This window comes from Lissotriton helveticus, chromosome 8 (assembly GCF_964261635.1).
Source record: "Lissotriton helveticus chromosome 8, aLisHel1.1, whole genome shotgun sequence".
NCBI classification, from domain to species: Eukaryota; Metazoa; Chordata; class Amphibia; order Caudata; family Salamandridae; genus Lissotriton; species Lissotriton helveticus.
Window position 1 is genome coordinate 1,521,569,226 of NC_136069.1, and position 24,312 is coordinate 1,521,593,537.

Genomic DNA, 24,312 nt, shown 5'->3' on the forward strand with positions numbered 1-24,312 from the left:
ACTGTTATTTACCCTGTCACACAAATTCAGTGAAGAAATCACCATGCATAGTATGCTTGTGGTGTCAGTAAACGTTTTCACCACTTGGAAAACACCCTTCTGTGGACACCAGCTGATCTCCTCCAACCGTGTTCTGCACATCCTGGTTCCATCCCCGCCTGCCTCAGTTCCACCGTAAACCACCAAACTTGCTTCTTCCTTCATACTGGGAGTCAATTACTCCATGGCACGTGCCCATCGATTACTCTGTGTACCAAGGGGTGAAAAATATCTCTGTGTACATTAGCCAAATACAGGATCATAATTAGGGATTCTGGTCTAATAGGTATTTATATTTTGCCATTTCCGTCTGTATTTATCCAGATTTATTTTTTACTGATTTTATCTGAATTTATCCATATTTATTTTGGGTTTTGTGGAAACATTAAGCTGAAATTAGCATATTTCCACATGTATTTAACTGATAAATATGCACTCCTGCTTGAATGCCTGCCAGGTTTCAGTGCGGTGAACACCCGCAGAAGATAAATCAGTACAGCTATATAAAAATATGCACATTTCAGTATCAACCTTGTGCATATTTAATGCTGTTAAAGCCTCTTTACTACAATTCCTTTCTTTTTTAACCCCCTAATCTATGAATCCACACATCTATTGGCCTGGCAGTCATGGCAGACAGTATTTAGAATTACTCAAAAAGCAACCCAATTTCGATTTTTACCCACATTGGACAATAGTTAGGATCATAATATCAAGGCCATGTGACCAAACTGTATCCAGAGATTGGCCTTTTATGTGTGCAGGGGTCCATATAGGTCTACCTACATTACAGGACACCATAGAATCAACAAACTCTTTAGCCCGAATTCTGTATATTTGTGGTGCGGCACACCCACTCTGATTTCAACAACCACAGATGTTTTGCATGTAATTCTGATTGAGAAATCTAGTGCTTTGTGGTGGGTATTTGGTGGGACATGGTGTTTTGAAAATCTTCTAAATAAATTAATTAATCAATTTCTTAACTTTGTTTGTGCTTCTTGTTGTTAGCATATATTTAGTACTTCAACACGGTTTGAAAAGAGTTTATTTCGTCATTGTGGCCACATCTGCTCACCTATTGATCTGGTGATGCAAGATGTAGAAAAAGTGAGAAAGGTGTAGGGTAGTATTGTTTTCCTCAGCCAGGCCCTCTCTTTGTGGTTAAATAGCTGCTTGCTGATTTCTCATTGGTGTAAAATCTAGAACAAATGTCCATTAATTCCCCAACTATGGTGCTTCATATATCAAAGGCCATTTTAGAGCCTAATCTATGCCAAACTATACATTTTTGGTGTGGTTGGTTGGTGGTAAATCATCAGGGCAAGCGTAGCAGAAACAAATACAACGGATGTGTGTTCACTGATTTTCTGAAGGTTGCACAGTCTGAATTTAGTGTTAGAGTTCTAAGTAGAGTGTGTCTGGCATGTGCTGCAGGTACAAGAATGAACATGGTCTTAGACCACCTTGGTTTAAAAACACAAGAGGCCTACATCGGCTGACCTGAGTTATCCCCCCGAAACTTATAATTTTAAAACCTCAAGGAGGTAAGCTGGGGCCCTGTTGGTGAATTGACCAGGGACCATGCATATTGTCTTGAAGAGGACAGACCAGGGAGAAATGAAACTGTATAGGATAATCATTCTGGTGCATGACTGGTATTTCATTACCTCCTTTAACACAAACCATATAGAGACAATGTGGTGTGATGCTATTGTATTAACCCCTTGTGTGCGCGTGATGGCCGGGAGGCGTCACATGGGCGTGTGCGGAGGACGGCCACCGGCTGTCCAAACCCCGCCCGCTAATTATTTCCCCAGCATCGTGGCGGAATTTGCGCCACGGTCAAGGGGTTAATGTAATTGTTTATTAACTGAATGTTAATAAACATATTGGAAAATAAAAGATTGACCATTGTCCTGGGTGTGAAAGGCTGGCATAGTCATAGGTTACAAAAATCCACACTTTGGACCTACTAAACATGTCCTATCCGTCAGAACATATTTTGTCCTTCCTGATTCCTCCCTGTTGGAGCGGGGCAACAAGGATGCAATGATTTTCAGAGCCGAAGGAAATAGAAATATTGAGATTTACCAGTGCATCGTCATCATACAATCTCCATCTAAAACTTTCTGACACAGTACATATCATTACAGGGGTCTAAAATGAGCAAGGGCGACCCAAGAGATTGTGATTGTCCACAAAAGGTGAATGCATCGAATTTCAACCCTTCCCGCCACTTTAACTGACTAATTTAAGTTGAATATTGGGCTGTAGCTGTGCAACTCTGCTTGAGCTGCCCCCCCCCCCTCCCCCCTCCCACACACACACACTAGAAAAGAACACACCGACTCTATGTTCAATGCAAGAATTAGGCGAGATGTTGTTCCTATCGTGATAATGGAGATGTGGCAAAGGCAAATCTTGGGAACCCTACCCTTAGAAGTCAGGTGTATGTCATGCATTTAGTAAAAAGTAGCTACCTTGTCTTGAAAAGAACCAGGTTGGTGGATCAATGGCCAGGAGAGGGGTTCAAGCATGTTATTGAGGTTCTTCATCGGCTGGAGTTTGGGAGATGTGGCAAGACGACCGTGCACCTCGACTGCACCGGCGGCAAAAGATTGTACTACCTAAAAGAGTGAACCAATAAAAGAAATACAGCATGGATTGCGCATTATAAATATAAAAGAAAACTAAAGAATTGGAGTATTCCACTCCAATTAAAAGGGACAACCTTCACGAGGATTTTACCAGAAAACGTCTTGCCTGACAAAACAAATTGAGATAAGAAATACTCCCCAAATGATGTTTCTATGACCAACTTAGGGGTTTGTTTATATGCCTACTAATGACAGTGAAAAGCTAATATCTATTTATACAGATATGCAGATATCTCCGCCATACAACGCAACTTAGGTACCCTGTACACACACGCAGAGGAGAGAATAAAACTCTTTCTATCTTGGTCCTGAGGAAGGTGGTCTTATCCCACCGAAACGCGCGTAGACCTGGCGTGGAATAATACACAAGCAACAACTGTGTTACCTCAACTTTAGGAATAGTTTTTTGCTGGGAGTAGGATAAGTGTGAAGTTGTATGAATGCGTAAGTGTGTTTGGTGATTGATGTGTGAGAATCAGGGTGATGTTTTGTATTATAAAAATATTTGAGTTATGAATATGCCATAAATGTTTTTGATATAACTTACTGTATTTTTTAAAAATTGATTGGATTTGTACCAATAATTATGAAATTGATGCACACGGAAGAAATGAATTAAAAAAGAAAAGGAAAGAAATATTTTTATACACTACAGAAAGAGTAAAAATAAATAAAATTATGAAACAAAAATACTAATTGTGTTGTACCTATATCGATTAGAAGGTTAACGGATTAATCTGATGAGTTCTATCACATGAGAAAGTAAATAGTGACCACGGGGGAATTTTCATATGTTCTATTGTTATTGAGGTTCTCACTTCTGGATTTAGTCGCTTCTCCAACTAGTTGGCTGCTAGGGAGGGAATATTGGTCTCCTTGCTGGACTTTGTTTCAGTAGTCACTAGATCCAGATAAGCGAAAGAGCTCACAGCTTTGTTTATATCACTCGGGACTTAGGTAGTGGGATATAGCCATATCACCAGCAGTGGCTGAGAGGTTGTCTCTTGTTTACTGCAGAGTAGAGATATAGGCAGATGCTATATATATTCTTTTTTTGCTTTGCCAGGTTTGTTTTTAAAGTTCGAGCATAAATACAAATAAACAATACATTTACCAATCAAATTTGTAAATAAATCCTACGTGTAATGTAGGACGTTATGTTAGGTGTAATGACAACGTTTCACACAAGGAGATGAAGTGGAGCAGAGTTTATTCTCCACCAGTCCAGAGAGCACCGCGATCAAACTGCCAGGAAAACATTCCTGGCTAATCAAACATCAGCATTTCATGAACATTGATTGGATGTGGAGTGCCATAAAGTCCTGCTGAACTTAAAGATATATCTCCAAATCATCTTCACTTCTTTATGAACAATGTAATATTTAATAATCCTATGCAAAATGTAAAACAACATTCTACAGAAATGAAAACCAAAACCTATTTTAAAAAGGAACATTACACATTTTGCAAAGTTCATTATTGCATGCATAAGACTGAAAACTAAATTGAGGAGGAATGAAATAGAGGTGCAAATGAACAATGTAAGTGTTGCGACATTTGACAGGTTTGCTGACAACCCTTTCCTTTTGGATCCTTTGCAGTAGTTTTTGTCGTCATCCATCCTGTTTCTCTCCACAACCGACACCCTTTATTCCCCTCAAAATCTCAGCAGGCTGTTCACTTAGACAATTGTGTTCTGGTTCCACCTTTCATGTCCATTTTCTTTTACCAAGTACCCAATCACAACTTCAACATGGACTGGTACCCTATATGCTGTGGAGGCTGTTTGAAATGTACCCATCCCCCAACTAAAACTTTTGATTTACAAACGTTCACACCATTCTTCATGTCCTACCCATATTTCAATTTAAGTTGATGTGTCTTTTACTTTGAGTCAAATCAACACATCCATAACTTGTTCCTGTTCTGTTTGAGGACGCCATGTCCTAAGCTATGCTGGACTCATCTTGAATGCAGGGATGCACCCTCTCGTGACCTGGAGTTACCAGTGGCACTATTGTGATTTGTAAGTTGTGACCACAACAGCTTCACATATGTCAACCTTGTTTTTTTTATTATTACTCACTGGACACACTCATCCAGCATAGTATTCATTTGTTCCACCAATCCAATAGCTTGGGGGTGATAAAGTGTGATTCATGGTCGGGTACTGCTGCAATTGTTCCAAAAATCTCATCTCCTTGGACAAACCTGAACCCCATTGTCTGGCACAGGTTCTTTAGGAAAACCCTCTGTCAGAAATCAGGGCCAATTAAATCAATAGCCAATTTTGACAACGTTCCATCCAGTAGCGCTATAGGTTAAAACAGAGGAAATTGTTATCGGGAATTTGTTACTACTAGAACAAATCACACAAGCTCTGACTACATCGCTAATTTTTGCGTCCATACTAGACCACCAATATACAAGCATATATTCCTTTTGATGATACTTTGTCCTAAATGTCCTTTGTGCCCTACTTGAATGGTCCTGTCCATCAGCGCAGTAGGGGCAATGAATGTGTCAACCTGTCTTTAACATTCTGCCTTTCTCAAGAGACAACTTGGCAGCTACTTTAAAATAAGGTTCTATGTTTCTATGTAATTACTTTTCTTTTGGCCACCCCTCCATAATATATTTTTAGACTATCTTTAAATCTTCATCTTGTGACAACCACTCTAACCATTCTTGTTCAGTAACTCCGTTTTCATCAATTACAGCAATTAGACATTCTTGGTCAGTTTACAACTAACATTTTACGCTGCTATATGATGATTTAAGACGTGTCTTTTGTGGATGCTAACTGTGGTCTAAATCAATTCTGTTGAAAATATAGGAGCTACTCATTCACGAAATTCATATTTAAGAGACACGGTTCAGTGGGCCAAACGCACAAAGCTATTTTTGCAATGAGCTTCGTTTAGATGCGCAAATAGCTAAAGTTAAAATCACCCCAAGATTTTTGAGAAAGTAAATTCATGTCCTGCGGTGAGGAGCAAGTGTTCTAGTCGGTGCTTAATTTGAGACAGTGGTTGCAGGAGAAGTCCACAGGCACCAGCACTTATTTTTCCATGTTAGACTTTGACCCAGGGTAATGGAGTGAAAATCCCACAAAGGGGAAGAAGGAGGAACAAAAAGTTGGAAAACCCGTGACAAAGGGAGAAAGCAGGATCCTGCAAGACTGAGGTAAAGAGACAGTCAGGTGGGTGGATTAAATAGGCGTGAGGTGGAATCATCATTCAATCTTTATTTCGGCCATTGGCCATCAAAGATATAAAGTAAAACATGTATAGTCACTATAAAATCAACATACATAATCAATACAATATAAAACCTTGAGACTACATACTAATAAAACTACGTTTAAAAAGACTATAAACCTAAAATTACGAAAGGGCCTGCATCTTCAGAATACGGGTGCGAGTGTGCCAAACATTGGTGAGGAATTTTGCTAATACAAATACAATTATACTAGAGGCATCGGTTTTTAGGATTCTGTACATTGGGAGGTACTCCCTACAACCCAGATTTCTGATCAATGGTAGGAGCCAGTATTTCCTCACTGCCTTGTAAGCTGGGCAAAACAGGACCACGTGTAAGTCGCTTTCCTCAGCCGCAGTGCAAGCCGGGCACTGCTTGGTGGAGGGAGGCGATGACCAGGAGCTGGTAAAGGATCGTAGAGGCAGTGTGCCGTATCCCCATTGGAGAAACAGCTTCCTGGCCAGCGCGGGGTAGATGGCGTCTTAGACCCTCTCCCGCCTGTACGAGTCCTTGCTTTGCAGAACAAGCATTAGAAATGCAATCGGGCTCGGATTTATTTGAGTTTGAGCTAATGGCATTGTAAATGCCAATGTCTTTTTGCCATGTGTTATGGAGTGTGTGCATGTGGTGTGTAGTGGAAGTATGTTTGTTGAATTGTAATTTTACCAATGGTGGCATGCTGTGCTATATATGAATATGTTTAAAAGTAAAGTGTACCATACTGCGATTGCTTGGTGGAAAAGTGCACTGCCGGCTGGAGGTGTGTGTGCCTGGTGGAAGGGTGCACTGACGGCTGGTGGGTGTGTGCTTGGTAAAAGCGTGCACAGATGGATGATGGTTGTTGGTGTTTGTGCATGGTGAAAGCATTCATTGACGGCTGGGGGTGTGTTGTTGTGTGTGTTGTTTTCTGTGTGCTGGTGAGTGTGTGCTGGTGAGTCTGTGGGGGTGAGCCTGGGGAGTGAGTGTGGTGGTGAGTGTGTTGTGTTGAGTGGTGACAAGTGTGTGGTGTTGAGAGACTGAGGTGTGTGGTTTGTGTGTGCGTTATGTGTGTGTGGTGTATGTGTGTGTGGGGTTTTCTGCACACTCACACACTGCCCCGTAACATTCACACACTGCTCACCCGCACACTCCTAATGTCACCCTGCATAGTCACACACTGTTTACCCTGCACACTCATTCTGCACACTCACACAGTGTGCACCCTGACACACTGTCTCTGCAGTCACTCTGCACTCACTGTCACTCTGCACTCACTGTCACTCTGCACTCACTGTCACTCTGCACTCACTGTCACTCTGCACTCACTGTCACTCTGCACTCACTGTCACTCTGCACTCACTGTCACTCTGCACTCTGCTGTCACTCTGCACTCTACAGTCACTCTGCACTCTACAGTCACTCTGCACTCTACAGTCACTCTGCTGTCACTCTGCACTCACTGTCACTCTGCTGTCACTCTGCACTCACTGTCACTCTGCTGTCACTCTGCACTCACTGTCACTCTGCTGTCACTCTGCACTCACTGTCACTCTGCACTCACTGTCACTCTGCACTCACTGTCACTCTGCACTCACTGTCACTCTGCACTCACCGCCACTCTGCACCGCCACTCTGCAACGCCACTCTGCACCGCCACTCTGCACTCTGCACCGCCACTATGCACCGCCACTCTGCACCGCCACTCTGCACTCTGCACCGCCACTTTGCACCGCCACTTTGCACCGCCACTTTGCACCGCCACTCTGCACCGCCACTCTGCACTCTGCACCGCCACTCTGCACCGCCACTCTGCACTCTGCACCGCCACTCTGCACCGCCACTCTGCACCGCCACTCTGCACCGCCACTCTGCACTCTGCACCGCCACTCTGCACCCCCACTCTGCACCCCCACTCTGCACTCTGCATCGCCACTCTGCATCGCCACTCTGCACTCTGCACCGCCACTCTGCACTCTGCACCGCCACTCTGCACCGCCACTCTGCACCGCCACTCTGCACCGCCACTCTGCACTCTGCACCGCCACTCTGCACCGCCACTCTGCACCGCCACTCTGCACCGCCACTCTGCACCGCCACTCTGCACCGCCACTCTGCACTCTGCACCGCCACTCTGCACCGCCACTTTGCACCGCCACTCTGCACCGCCACTCTGCACCGCCACTCTGCACCGCCACTCTGCACCGCCACTCTGCACCGCCACTCTGCACTCTGCACCGCCACTCTGCACCCTGCACCGCCACTCTGCACCGCCACTCTGCACCGCCACTCTGCACCGCCACTCTGCACTCTGCACCGCCACTCTGCACCGCCACTCTGCACCGCCGCACCGCCACTCTGCACCGCCACTCTGCACCGCCATTCTGCACCGTTGCACCGCCACTCTGCACCGCCACTCTGCACCGCCACTCTGCACCCCCACTCTGCACCCCCACTCTGCACCCCCACTCTGCACCCCCACTCTGCACCGCCACTCTGCGACCCCACTCTGCACCGCCACTCTGCACCGCCACTCTGCACTCTGCACCGCCACTCTGCACCACCACTCTGCACTCTGCACCGCCACTCTGCACCGCCACTCTGCACTCTGCACCGCCACTCTGCACCGCCACTCTGCACCGCCACTCTGCACAGCCACTCTGCACCGCCACTCTGCACTCTGCACCGCCACTCTGCACCCCCACTCTGCACCGCCACTCTGCACTCTGCACCGCCACTCTGCACTCTGCACCGCCACTCTGCACTCTGCACCGCCACTCTGCACTCTGCACCGCCACTCTGCACTCTGCACCGCCACTCTGCACCGCCACTCTGCACCGCCACTCTGCACTCTGCACCGCCACTCTGCACTCTGCACCGCCACTCTGCACTCTGCACCGCCACTCTGCACTCTGCACCGCCACTCTGCACCGCCACTTTGCACCGCCACTCTGCACTCTGCACCGCCACTCTGCACCGCCACTCTGCACCGCCGCAACGCCACTCTGCACCGCCACTCTGCACCGCCACTCTGCACCGCCACTCTGCACCGCCGCAACGCCACTCTGCACCGCCACTCTGCACCGCTGCACCGCCACTCTGCACCGCCACTCTGCACCGCCACTCTGCACCGCCACTCTGCACCGCCACTCTGCACTCTGCACCGCCACTCTGCACCGCCACTCTGCACCGCCACTCTGCACCGCCACTCTGCACCGCCACTCTGCACCACCACTCTGCACCGCCACTCTGCACTCTGCACCGCCACACTGCACCGCCACTCTGCACTCTGCACCGCCACTCTGCACTGCCACTCTGCACTCTGCACCGCCACTCTGCACCGCCACTCTGCACTCTGCACCGCCACTCTGCACCTCCACTCTGCACCGCCGCACCGCCACTCTGCACCGCCACTCTGCACCGCCACTCTGCACTCTGCACCGCCACTCTGCACCCCCACTCTGCACCCCCACTCTGCACCCCCACTCTGCACCCCCACTCTGCACCCCCACTCTGCACCCCCACTCTGCACCCCCACTCTGCACCCCCACTCTGCACCGCCACTCTGCACTCTGCACCGCCACTCTGCACTCTGCACTGCCACTCTGCACTCTGCACTGCCACTCTGCACTCTGCACTGCCACTCCGCACTCTGCACCGCCACTCTGCACTCTGCACCGCCACTCTGCACTCTCAAACTGCACTCTCAAACTGCACTCTCAACTCTCAATCTCCACTCTGCACTCTCAAACACCACTCTCAATCTGCACTCTCATACTGCACTCTCATACTGCACTCTCATACTGCACTCTCAAACTGCACTCTCACACTGCACTCTCAAACTGCACTCTCAAACTGCACTCTCAAACTGCACTCTCAATCTGCACTCTCAATCTGCACTCTCAATCTGCACTCTCAACTCTCAATCTGCACTCTCAACTCTCAAACTGCACTCTCACAATTGTTATATACACGTATGTGAGTGTGACAGGAGCAAGGCGGTCATGTTTTCTGCCCCCAAGACCACTGTAATCAGATGCTTTACTGTCTGCTAGAATAGTGCAACTACTCCATATAAACAGTCCTGAAGAATTCCAGTTAGACTTCTGAAAGCGGAAACCTGTTGACAGACAGCCTTTAGAGCGAAAGACAGTTCCCCCCCAGCTTATCCCAGATTTGCTGCTTTTATGAACACTACACATAAACTTTGAGAATGCTATTAGGCTTTCAACGTCTTGCCCCTTATTAAAAAAATATTATAGTATGGCACTTGTAGTATGTCATTGCTCTGCATAGTGCTGCTTTGGCATTTCATCTTGAAAAAATACTTTTAGATTGTCTTAAGATATGTAAAAAAAAAATACACAAACCTTGAACACCTAAAGAGTGATATTTAAAGAGGACTGAAAGTGAATCTCTGAACTATATGAAACCAGTCAAAAGGTTCCTATCTCCCACTTCCGATAGATGCTTGCTTTTAGAAAAAAGATTTTGTAAAACATTGTCAGGAGTCTCAAACAGAAAGCAAACAGTTCTAAAAGGCGCTGCCTGCCAGCTTGCTATTCATTACCTCAGCTCCGAAAACAAAAGCTGCTGCAAAGAAACACATAATAAACTCGAGAGAACAATTCCATTCACACCGGCCACGGACCATTCCAGAAAAAAAAATGAAACTGAGATTAAAAGAACAGCCCATGACAGAACGTCAGACTCTTGTTCTTGAACTAATGAAGCCCTTTCCCGGCCTGGCATGGAGCAGCTGCGCGCTGAGCGCTGCTGAATGGTGAACGCGCCCGGCCATCTGGATTCACTTACGGAGGCACCCTGACAGCTCCTAATTATAATTAATGTACTTCTTTGCGCGCACACGAACGAAAAATGCCCAACATGGCGGACGATAACTACATTTACCCTATCACTTCAAGCCTATTAAAACGACACCACAACAAAGACGAATCACTGGCCAGATGAGATACCAGACTAAGGAATGTGTGGAATGTGTCTCGCCAAAGCCCTAGGAGATACTTTTTTTTCCCCTTTAACATTAGGATCTCGAAACTCCTCCCACTTTCAGTTGGCGGAGGCCGAGCCCTAAAAACAGAAGTTAGTGACCCTTCACACTGACTATCTAGGGCCGTGGCTAATTTATGTTCATGATAATCGATAGCCAGAGCTCTCCTTGAGATGTTTAATGAGGCGTTAGCAGGGTTAGACCAGAGGTCAGGGAGCCCCAGTGTCATGCAAGAGTTTTGGATATACTTTATCCAGGGGATCGATAGCGCTTTCGGATGGGTCAATAGCTCCATTAATTCCGCCCTATAGGCAAGAAGTTCGTTGCTACTCCACAGCCTTCGCCAAAAGGCTATGGGTCTCAAGCCTAGTTCGTCAGCTATGGGACGCAAACCCAGATCTAGCCTCAGGGGGAGGAGTGGGGTGCTCGGCGGAAGTGCGACTATCTGTCTGAAGAATTTATTCTCTGTTAAGGACAGACTACGACAAGATGTGTGTCCCCACAATTCCGCCCCATACATAGCAGCACCCCTGGCTTGCGCCTTATAGATCTGGATGAGCGGCCCCAGTGGTCGGTATGTGGAACCATTTAACATCCGCGCGATACCCCCTGTGGTCTGTATCAATTTTAGATTGGCCCTGCTCTGGTGTGCTCCCCAAGACATAGTTTCATTAAGAGTTACGCCAAGATAGTCAAAGGTGGAAACTCTCTCGAGCCGCGAGGCTCCCAATAGTGGATTTGGCCGCAATTTATGGCTTGGGTTCAGAACCATGAACTTGGTTTTGGCCGCATTAATTTCCAAGCCTCTATCAGTGCAAAAGGCCACGAATGAGTCGAGGATCCTCTGTATCCCCATTGGGGTTTTGGACAGCAGCAGGGTATCGTCTGCAAACATAATTGCAGGCACCCTACTGCCGTTCAGCTTGGGGGCGTCAGTGTATTCAGTGGCATTTAGGTGGGCGATCACCCCGTTGACAAAGAGGCAGAACAGGGTCGGTGCCAGCACACAACCCTGTCTAACCCCTCTGTCAACGGGGAATCTATCCGTCAAAGCCCCTGACCTCCCGCACCTCACTCGGGCATAATTATTGTCATGCAATCTCTGCAAGATTATCAGGATGTCAGGGGGAACGCCCATCTCAGCCAAGACGCTCCAGAGTTTCCCTCTAGGCACCAGGTCGAAAGCGGCCCGCAGATCCACAAAGATTGTGTATAGGCTGCCGCCCTCAAATACCGCTGCCCTCCAGTATATGATATTCAATCGGAAGACCTGGTCTAGTGTGGAAATACCCTTTCTAAATCCCGCCTGGTACGGGCTAAGGACACCCAACTCTTCTGCCCAATCTTGGAGCCGGTTCAACAATACCCTACCAAACAGCTTCTGTGCCACATCGATTAGACTGATTGGTCTGTAGTTGGCTGGGAGAAGAGGCGAGCCCATTTTGAAAATAGGGACCACCTCCGCCCCCAGCCAAGTGCTTGGGATTTCCATACCACTGAGAACTCCATTGAATAACGTGGCAAGGTAGGGCGCCCAAACATTGGGCTCCTGCTTAAAAAGGTCCCCGGGTAGGCCATCCAATCCGGGCGCCTTTCCCGAGGTGAGCCCTGCTATTGCAGCCCTAACCTCACCCAGTGTTATTGGATCTCCCTCAAAATCAGGCCAACCAGCACCGGTGTCAATGGTGGATTCTCCTGGTTCAGAGCTATAAAGGGATTGAAAGTGTGCCTGCCACACCTCTGGTGCAATGTTTGGCTCAATTGCCGAGTGGAGATTCCCCGACCCCCCGCTTACTATTCGCCAGAACAGTCGGTGATCTTTTGTCGCTAGGGACTTAGTGAGCTCTTCCCATTGATTCTCTTCCCATTCGGTTTTGGCGTGGGCAGTGAGTTTTTTATATGCCCGTCTACGTTCTCTTAGCTGTTCCCCGCCTAGACCCTCCTTGATCGTTCTGAGGTGTTCCCCCTTTGCTCTTCTACAGGCTGCGTTGTACCATGAGGATTTATATGGGTGCCCCCTCCTTGAATTCTGCACGTTACTAAAAAGGACGGGGGCCACAGCCTTTGTAAGATCCTCGTGGGCCTGGTGTAGTTTGGCCTGTGAGTCTTTATTTCCCACCTCGGTAGCCAAATCTCCCACAGTTTCCAAAATGGGGATTATCCCTGCATAGAGCCTCTGGAGTTTTTCCTCACTTGAGGCCAGTTGTTCCCACCTGATCCTTCTCCTGTTGTTGGAATCAAGACTACCAAACTTGGTATTCTGTACGCCGGCATTCAGCTGCGATGGCCGTGGGCATCTGGGTAAAACTTTGGGCCCCCGGCATTCATCCTTTTAAAGTACTGGTATCAATGCTAAAATCTCCTGAAAGTTTGGTCACATACACAAACTTGTACATTTGTGAGCATTCACAAATATCTATCCAAGCCATTTCCCCTTGAGAAGGCTAGAGATGTACTTCTGTGGTGGACTGGTGTAATGACTTGTCGAAGTGGGAAGGGGACGTGAACACTCCCAAAATTGGAGAGGTATTTCCTCATTAAAAGAAAATGCCATTGCAGTGGTATTTCTCCATGCGTAGTTGTGTCCTCTGTAAAATTGCTTATGCGGTAAGGCCTCTGCACAATCATTATTGCAATGTTTCCCAGACTGAACCGTTAAACTTGTGAATGCCTAAAATGAGTAAATAAGAACACACATCTTCCAGTTGTAGATTTACTCATTTGGAGTATGACACAACAAAAAAACAATGCATGAAAACACTAGAACTGACATTTCGCTACGACTAGGCATTCCAGGGTTTGCATTCCATTCCATCTCAGAGTGGGACCAACCATATATACAAATCGGCATTTTGCCCGCCGCGACTGGAGCCTTCCAACCCAAACTGCGGCATTTAGGAAACTTAACACAATCAACAGTGGAGGAAAAATAAATAACATCTGTCTTCAGGAAACATTGTTCCTTCCTGGAAATGGTAGCCTCAATCGCTGGCCCTCGAGGTTTCACCAGATTGTATGCTGTATACTGTGCCCGCTATTCCAGCTTCCGCTTCATTTTGCTTAGTCCGTGGTACTTTTATATTATATTATTTCTTTTTCTGTACCCGCTATTCCCAGCTCATCCCCCGTTCCCACCACTGCTGCACCCGCCCGACTTTCTTCCCGCGCCTGTTCTCCCGCCTCCCAGCTGAGCCTGCCTCCCCTCCCCTTTATAATGCAGACGGCTACGCGGTCGCGCCGTTGGCGTGCTGAAGGCGCGCTTAAGGCAAGCCCGTCTGCGCCACGACACCCGACGATGCTATGATGCCGACTTCCTCCATGGACTCAACACCGGCCGATCATCAAACTGTTTCCAGGCCAGCCCGACACTCAACCACAGACCCTTCACCTGCCATGAGAGCAGCTTCACTAGCCACCGAACACCCGCACGCCCCACCCCACCCTGCAAAGCAGAATGCAACTACCTCAGATGCATACTACTCAACACCCTCTCCGTCCACAAGCACGCCGTCGAACTCTGGGACCTACTAGACTCAGCCTCCCCGAACGTCGCCTTCCTAACAGAGACCTGGATGAACCCCTCCTCGGCACCCGACATCGCCACAACCATCCCAGATGGTTACAAGATCACCAGAAGGGACCCCATCAACAAACCAGGAGGAGGAATCGCCATCATCTACAGAAATACCCTCAGAGTCTCAACCTGCATGATTGACACCTCCAGCGCCGCCGAACACCAGCGTTTCCAGATCCACACCGACCCCAACCAGACACAGTTTGACACCATCTCCGACATCGTCAGCACTCACGCCCTTTCGTCTGCAGACTACATCCTCCTCAGAGACCTGAATTTCCACCTCGAGAACGCAGACGACAGCAACTCTGCCGCTCTTTTTGATAACCTCACCAACCTCGGACTCCAACAGTTCGTCACGATCCTTACCCACACTGCTGGTCACACCCTCGACGCCATCCTCTCAGCCAGCAACCACGTCACCTTCAGCCACACCACCGAACTCCACTGGACCGACCACCGCTGCGTCCATTTCACCTTCAAGAAACCCACCACGCACCACCACCCACTGAGGATCCCCTACTGCAGCTGGAACAAGGTCACGGAAGACCAGTTCATCACCATCCTCACTCGAAACCCACCGACAAACACCACCGACACCAATGCAGCCGCCAGCAACCTCAGGCAATGAATCGACGACTGCGCCAACACTCTCGCTCCAATCAAAAAACCCTCAGACACACCGACAGAAAGGCCAGCTGGTTCACCACAGACCTCCAGGAAACCAAGCGGACCTGACGAAGACTCTAGAAAAGGTGGCACCACGAAAAGACACCTTAAGGGCTGTGTGGTTTTCCGAACGCCATCCGCAAGCACCACCAACTCATCCGATTCACCGAAAGGACCTCCTTCAAGGAACACATCGACAACAACGTACACAAAAGCAAAGAGCTCTTCAATATCGTGAAGGAGCTCTCCAACCCCAGCTCCAACTCCTACGACATCCCGCCGTCGCAAGACCTCTGCGACTCCCTAGCCACCTTCTTTCACCGCAGGATCGCAGACATCACGACAGCTTCAAATCCCAGACCCTCCCAACACTGCAGAACCACCTCCCCCCAGCCTCTCCAATCACCTGCTCTCCTGGACCCTCGTCAACGATGACGACACCATCAAGACCATGAACGCATCCACTCCGGTTCACCAACAGACCCTTGCCCTCACCACATCTTCAACAAAGCAAACTGCATCATCGCCCCCCAAATTCGGAAGATCATCAACAACTCCTTTGAGACCGCCACCTTCCCGGAAAGCTGGAAGCACGGCGAGATCAACGCCCTACTCAAGAAACCCACAGCAAACCCAAATGACCTCAAGAACTTCCATCCAATCTCCCTCCTCCCGTTCCTGGTGAAAGTCATCAAAAAGATTGCCAACAAGCAACTGACCCACTTCTTCGAGGAGAACAACATCCTGGACAAGTCCCAATCCGGGTTCCGCAGCAGCCACAGCACCGAAACCACCCTCATAGCTGCCACAGACGACATCAGGACCCTACTGGACAGTGGCAAAACCGTGGCCCTCATCCTCCTGGTCCTCTCGGCCGCCTTTGACACCGTCTGCCACCACACCCTACGCACACCCCTACATGACGCAGGACTACGCGACAAAACCCTGGACTGGATCACCTCCTTTCTCACCAACAGAACCCAGAGGGTCCGCCTCCCGCCCTTCTGTTCCGAAGCCACCAAAATCATCTGCGGTGTACCTCAAGGATCATCCCTCAGCCCTACCCTCTTCAACGTCTACATGGCTCCACTCGCCAACATCGTCCGCTCACACAACCTCAACATCGTCTCCTACGTCGGCGACACTCAACTGATCCTCTCACTCACCAAAAATCCTACCACGAAGGAATGAAGGCAGTGACCAACTGGATGCAGACCACCCGCCTGAAACTTAACTCGGACAAGACAGAAGTCCTCATCCTTGGATCAACCCCCTCAGCCTGGGACGACTCTTGGTGGCCAGCCGCACTGGGACACGCACCCACGCCAACCACGCACGCAACCTGGGAGTCATCCTGGACTCATGGCTCTCAATTTCCCTGCAAGTCAACGCCGTCTCCTTCTCCTGCTTCAACACCCTTCGCATGCTCCGCATAATCTACAGATGGATCCCCACCGAAACCAGAAGGAAGGTCACACAGGCCCTCGTCAGCAGCAGGCTGGACTACGGCAATGCCCTCTACGCAGGAACCATGGCCAAACTCCAGAAGAGACTCCTACATATACAGAACGCCTCTGTAAGCCTCATCCTCGACATACCCCACCACACCCACATCACTGCCCACCTGAAGGACCTGCACTGGCTCCCAGTCAAGGAGAGGATCACCTTCAAGCTCCTCACCCAAGCCCACAAAGCACTACACAACACCGGACCAGCATACCTCAACAAACATCTCACCTTCTACACACCGAATCGCCAGCTGCTCTCCGCCGACCTCGCCCTCGCCACCGTCCCACGCATCCACAGGACCTCCACTGGCAGCAGATCCTTCTCCTACCTCGCGGCCAAGACGTGGAACACCCTCCCCACACAGCTGCGACAGACCCAGGACCTGCTGACCTTCAGGAGACTTCTCAAGACCTGGCTGTTCGAGCAGTAGCTGCAGCCCCACCCCGCTCAGCACCTTGAGACCCTCACGGGTGATTAGTGCGCTCTACAAATATTCTGGTTGATTGATGTAAAAGAGCAACAGCAGCTTAAATGATCGACAAACAAAAACGCAGCTAAAGCTTCGGCTGGTGGGGAATTTCTAATCAACAGGACGATGGTTGCTGTTGTGTGTCAGGTGTAATTGACTGTTCATGTAACTGAGTAATATGTTCACTGACCTTCTCAAAATGTGAAGGCTATTGCTTTATGAAGTTGTAATTAAAGGACATGCATATTCTCACCCCGCATTACACCTTCCGTGTTTTCATTTTTCACAGCCATGCACAAGTCCTAGTTGAACCGCTCGTGCGTAACCTGCACTGACTTGAGTGATGCACAGGAAGGGGAGATGGAATTTGTGCAGCCATCCTTCCTATAATTACCAGTTTCACAGAGGCTCTGACAAGAACCTATTCTAGAAGCATATTTTGCTTCCTGTTGATGCTCTATTGAAGTGTGAGGCATAAGCTGTAAATTCTGGCCACTGCCTTGTTCTGTTTATGGAATTGTGGGGGTATCCCTTCCACATTGAACAAACAGTATGTTGTATTTGATATGCTTAGGTTTGTTATTATTACGTTTTGTTATTTCTTCTTGAACTTACTCTTGTGGTTTTTTTTCACTGGTTTCTCTTTTTTTCTTTACAGATTAGGTCTCACGGATGCCTATCAGTGGTAAGTCCCTGAGTCACTTTTTATTACAGCTTTTACTTCTGCCTATTAATCAATGTTTGCATTGTGGGTCCAGTTCTCCCTGTGGCTGCCAAAGGTTTTGTTCCCATTTTGGCCTCTACGGAAATCACTTGTTTTTAATGAACGAGACCGCTTCTTTCTCTTTTTAGTCGGCAGCAGCATGAGAGGTCATGACAGTCATGGCAGAGGTTAGAGGTCATGACATAGCGAGCTGCCATTAACAATAAAATGATTGAGCCCTGTCTGTGTTGGCCTCAAAGGGCCTGTAGTATTGTCTAAGAGAGAATGGTCCATCTACAGCCATCACCAGTGCTTTCTCTTCTTGTCCTTGCTTTTGAGTGGGGGGTCTGCAGTCCAAGGGCACAGTCAAGTGTGTTGTGAAAAGATGTTAAACAAGCAATGGCAATGCCAGTAGTTCCTGCTTGGGAATAAAAGTGTTTTTGTGTCATTCATGTGTTTAGGCATTCAGTAAGTCATCACACATACACTCTGTCACTCATATTAGAACTCATGCATCCATTTATCCATCGAACATTCGTGCATTCACCCTCTGACACAACCTCAGTAAAACACACACAACTTATATATAAGATATATTTTTTTAATGCAAGTACAAAATGAAAACCTGCAACCCTCTAAATATGGGCAGGCGTATATTTATTTATTTATTTATTTATTTATTTTGAAGGTCTTATACAGCGCGAACAAGATCCTTGCGGATATCAGAGCGCTTTACATTCAATCAGGCTGGGTATAAAAAGGAATAACTGTAGGCACAACAAGAAAACAAAACACATAGTGCAAAGTGAGACATTAGGGTACATATCTAAAGCACTTTTTCTATCGGATAGCAAGAAAGACGGCAATATTCTGATTGTGGTGGGTGTGAAGGTAACGAATTGAACATGAACTTCATTTTCCTGTCTTTCATTCAAATTCCTTTTTACAACCACTAACTTCAGTCCAGTTTTAATCAAACGGGTATACCTCATACGACCAGCGTCTGCTCAACGCTTTGGCACCAGCTACAGTAAACTTCCCTTTCCTGGTAGCAGCAGGTAACCATATCCCTCCATGCCACCCCATTTTGCAACTAAACATAGCAGAGGGTGTCCAATTTGCAGAGGTATTGTTAGACCTGTCAGCCTGATGGTGGTCTTCCCCCAAACATTTTGCCTTTACCCTCATATGTTGTTGATTTCAGTTTTGTTGGCTTCAGGACTCTGCACTTTACCACTCGTAGCCAGTGCTAAAGTGCTCAAGCTATCTCCCTAAATCATGGTAGAATTTGCTTACAACTGAAATGCAGTGGTGTAGAGTAGATTGTTTCAGAGTAGAGTGAAGAGGCGTGGAGTGGTGCAGCTTGAGTGTAGTGGCATAGAGTGCAGCGGTGCATAGTAACTAGAGTGGATTGGCATACAGTAGAGTGATGCAAAGTAGAGTGGCATAGAGTGTAGTGGCTAACAGTGCTTGGCACAGAGTGCAGTGGTACAGAGTAGAGTAAGTGATGCAGAGTGGAGTGTCTCAAAGTTCAGTGACGTGGAGTTTTGTGTCGTGGAGTTTTGTCTCGTAGAGTATAAAGTGGAATGGCATAGAGTGTCGGAGTGGGGTGGCAAGAGCAGAGCAAAGTGGTGTAGAGTGGAGTAAAGTAACATGGAGGGGTGTTTCGGAGTTGCGTAGAGTAGAGTGGCATGGCGTGGAGAAGTGTAGTAGAGTGGAATGGCTTCGAATGGAATGACATAGAGAGGAGTAGAGTTGAGTGGTGGAGAGTGGAGTAGAGTGTCGTGGAGTGATGTAGAGTGGGGTAGCATGCAATGCAGTTGAGTGGCATGTCATAGAGTGGAGCTGCATGTCATAGAGTGGAGTGGCATCTCATAGAGTGGAGTGGTGTGTCATAGAGTAGAGTGGCACGTTGTAGAGTGATGTCTCGTAGAGTGGAGTGGTGTGACATGTCGAGTCATAGAGTGGAGTGGCGCAAGATGTAGTGGTGTAGAGTAGATTGTATCAGAGTAGAGTGAAGTTGTGTGGAGTGGAGTGGTACCGGATAGAGTGTAGTGGCATAGAGTGCAGAGTAGATTAGAGTGGATTGGCATAGAGTGCCGTGGCATAGAGTAGAGGTGAGTGATGCAGAGTAGAGTGGCATAGAGTGTAGTGGCTAACAGTACATTGACATAGAGTACAGTGGTACAGAGCAGCGTGGAGAGTGGAGTGTCTTTGAGTGCAGTGACATAGAGAGGAGTAGAGTGGACTAGTGGAGTACAGTGTCATAGAATAGAGTGGAGGGGCGTAGAATGGCGTGAAGTGGAGTCCGGTAGAGTAGAGTGTGGTAGTCTGGAGTGAAGTAGTTTTTCATAGAATACAGTGGCATAGAGGGCATTGTGTAGAGGGAAGTGGCATCAATTTGTGTAGACTGGAATGGCGTGGAGGAACATAAAGTAGAGCCACCTAGTTAGGAGGGTCATAAAGTGTCAGAGTGGAGTGACATAGAGTGGAATAGAGTTGCATGTCATAGAGTAGAGTGGCGTGTCATAAAGTAGAGTGGAGTGGCATGTTGGTGTCGTGTTGTAGAGTGGAAGGGTGTGGACTGTGTGTCATAGAGAGGAGTGGCTCAGTGCAGAATACATACTCCACTGGCGCAAAGTGGAGTAGCGCAGAGTGGAGTGGCGTAGAGTAGATTTTTTCAGAGTACAGTGAAGTGGCGTCGAAGTGGAGTGGTGCAGCATAGGGTGCAGTGGCGTAAAGTGGAGTGCAGTGATACAGAGTAGAGTAGTGCAGAGCGCATGGGCATAGAGTGCAGTGACGTGGAGTGGGGTAGAGTGTTGTAGAGCATAGAGTGCAGTTGTGCAGAATAGATTGGAGAAGGTTCTGAGTGAAGTGGTCTAGAGTGCATTAGCGTAGAGAGCATTGACATAGAATGCACTGGTTTAGAGTAGATTGGAGTAGAGTAGTACAGAGTACAGTGGCACAAAGTGAAGTGGCGTAGCATAGACTTCAGTGTTGTAGAGTGGAGTGCCATAGAGTGCAGTGGTGTAGAGTAGACGGTTTCATAGTAGAGTGAAGTGGCGTGGCATGGAGTGGTGCAGGATAGAGTGGAGTGGTACATTAGAGAGTGCAGTGGCATAGAGTAGACTGGCACAAAGTATAGTGGTGTAGAGTAGAGTGCATTGGTGTAGAGTGCAGTGGTGTAGAGTGGAGTAGATTGTTTCTGAGTTGAGCGAAGTGGCATAGAGTGCAGTGGTGCAGAGTAGGGTGTCATAGAGGGCAGGTGTGTATAGTGGAGTGGCATTGAGTGTAGTGGTGCAAAGTAGAGTACAGTGGCATAGAATGCAGTGGTGCATAGTAAAATTGAGTACAGTGACGTAGAGTGCAGTGGCATAAAGTGTAGCAGAGTAGATTGCCATAGAGTGCATCGGTCTTGAGTAAAGTGGTGTAGAGTGCAGTGGCATAGAATGCAGTGATTTAGAGTAGAGTGGAGGGGCACGGCGTAGATAGCAGTGCCATAGAGTGCAGTGGTGTAGAATGCAGTGGTGAAGAGTGCAGTGGTGTAGAGTAGGGTGCATTGGCATAGAAAAGAATAGAGAGGCGTAGCGTGGTGCAGATTAGAGTGTAGTGACGCAGAGTGGATTATGCATGGTGTGGTAGTGCACTGACATTACAGATAACACATTTTCAATTGAAATGACCATTACATTGTCAGATATGTTTTACTGGTAAAAGTATACAACACACAAAAGATAATGTGTGGAAATGTAATCCTCAGTGTGTTGATTTTTTTATCATATTTAAATATTTGTTTCCACCACACTTTGGGATTGCCAAAACATTTGCTCATTTGCGCATTCCTAATTCTGAAATATCTGGACAGTTCATTTACATACATTCAATTTGTGTTGTGTGCTAGAAAAAATATTGTATAGCCTTCCTCCAGCACACCCCTACTAGCCAGCATGTCTGTCACATAAATCCTCTCACTTTTAAGTCAGAGAAAGAAAAGTAAACACCAAGCTCCCTTGGAAGTCAGAGCCTGGTATTTGAACTCTGTCTTTGAATGCACAGCCAATGTGAAAAGTTGAGAACAAGACTTAAAGGCCTGTTTACAAAATTCGAGCACTGGTAGTAGAATACAGTAAATAGGGTATGTTCCACAGGAGGGACAAACTGAAGCTGGACCTCCTAAAACAAATAAAGTCAGCAAATAGAAAGCTGCAAATGTGAGTTACAAACCACAAAGTCAATGGTAAGCAAGGAGCAGAATGCATTCTCCGTAAAGCTTATCCTCAAGATGTCTGTAGCAAACCAGACAGCTGCGCTGTGGGGTAGACTTCAGCCTAAAAATGGGTCCCTGAGAGCTGCTCTCCAGTTCACTTTCTGGACATGCTCAAGGACTTTGAAGACTGCCTGTTGCTGTGGTCTGCTGTGTGCTTCAGAAGACTTATTTGCTGCACCTGGAAGGACTGCTCTGCTGCTGAAGCCTGCTCGAACCCTCAGATGCCTGCTGTGCTGCTTGAGCCCTGTTTCATCACGTGAACTTGTGTCTTCTGGAGTGACTCTAAGGGCTAGTTGGTTGGTCTCCCGATCAGAGCCTCAGGGACAGAACCGGCACCTACCCCCAGCCTGAGTGAGTCCTATCCCCCCAAGTGTGCCCCTCTAGTCCTGGACCCTTGGTGTTGGTGCTAAAGGTGCACAGATAACAAAAATGTAAAACTAGGGGCTTAAAAATATTTTGGTTAAATACTCCTCTGAGAACCGTTTTTGGCAAAAAACTGCTCTGAGAGCCGAGAGAAGACTGTGACCAACCTGCTCATCTATCTGCCCACGGTGCTTCACCGGTTAGCCGGACTTCGCGGCAGCTCCCACTGCATTCTTCTCCACAGCAGCAAATCCTGTTCCAGCAGTCCTTCGCCAAAGGGGTATCAGGCCTTGTAGAACTCCCATCCGCTATAGCCTCCAGCCTCGTCCCACTGGACATTTTCGACTTCCAAAAAAGTGCCTAAGTCTGAATGAAGAAATCTTCACTGCGGCTTCGTCCAGCAGCTCCCCAATGATGACATTCCCTCCTCGGACACCACCTGCAGCCTTGCCCAGTGGAACTTTCCCTTCTCAGACCATTTTCTTCAAAGTTTCTTCTAAGTCCGAATGTAAGCGCCTACTGAGCCCAATCCACCTCTTGTATCAGACCAGCACTCCTTAGCGATCAGCCATATTTTCCGACTTTTACCCGGTCTTGCGCAACCAGATGTCCGCGGTTGGCGGTTTGATCTTTTAGGTACTAGTCTTTACCTTAAAATTTCAAAATGCATAACTCCGGTTCTACTGATAAGATTTTTGTTGTTTTGGTATCAAATAACTGGTTACAATGTAATCTATTTTTTAATGGTGTGGGATTTTTCTGGAGTTGTGTTTTCACATTATTACTGTTTGTGTGCTGCATGAATACTTTACACATTGGCTCTTAAATTAATCCTGGCTGCTTTTGTGGCAAACTGCCACAGGTTTAAGCTCAGGTCAATTTAGCAACTTTTTTGGTTCACCCAGATGGGGGTTGTGGCTGTTGTTTGAGCAGGGTTAACACCCCCCTCAACCAACCACCCAATGTCTCACAGATATTATACATAGCCAATTGCTTTAAAGTTTCAGCATGGCTGCCACGTTTTACACCAACATGTTGGCCATCTTGGAATGGTAAAACAGTGATACTCTTTGAACAACGACATTCCTTAATGGTCACCTGGTTTAGAGGAAATGGACACATGGGGTACATTATTTCATGATATTTTTAATACCGTATCCTGAAAGACAGCTAATCTTGCACTCCGAACAGCTTCTAGTAAGAATTATTACAGTGGAAATCTTCGATCCCTTGGATTTGTCAGAAGGGGTAACCAACGCAAAAATCCTCCCCATCATAGGTAATCTGTGAGATTTTATGTTACAAAACAACTACCTGTAGGTTTCAATACAGAGTAATAAAAAACCACCCATTGAATAGCTACTGATTTGACTTATTGATTTTGATATTGAGTTATTTTATATAGCGCATGAATGCCAGAGGCGACTTGGTGGCGAAGTCTACTACAATCAGAAAACTAAACAAACAGAATCTAGAAATCAACAACCGGGGCCTAGACTAAATCACACCAGTCATGAAAATAACCAGGTTTTAAGATGTTTCCTGAAGTTAGAAAAGTTAGGCTCGGCTCTGAGCTGGTAGGATAAGTTATTCCACAATTGAGTAGTAATGTGAAAACTTATGCTTTTCATAATCAATGTCAGGCTTACTACATTTGTGATTACTTTCCAATTTAAATAATCAGGTGCATAACCTTTATCATTGGCTTGTTCCTATAACCAAATCACACCTACTGGGTTGGTCCTAAGCTTTCTGTCAAGGCATCAGGTATACTGTTATAAAATTACAAATCTGTAAAAAACTAAATCCAG

General features: G+C 47.4%; 1 protein-coding gene across 1 annotated transcript in view; it reads left to right on the plus strand.

Annotated features, from left to right (window-relative positions):
- NARS2 (asparaginyl-tRNA synthetase 2, mitochondrial) overlaps positions 1–24,312 on the plus strand; it is a 421,381-nt gene that overhangs the window by 371,161 nt on the left and 25,908 nt on the right. Inside the window, exon 13 of the mRNA XM_078656242.1 lies at positions 17,827–17,853. Coding sequence (XP_078512368.1) covers positions 17,827–17,853 — 27 coding nt within the window. The remainder of the gene's footprint in view (positions 1–17,826; positions 17,854–24,312) is intronic.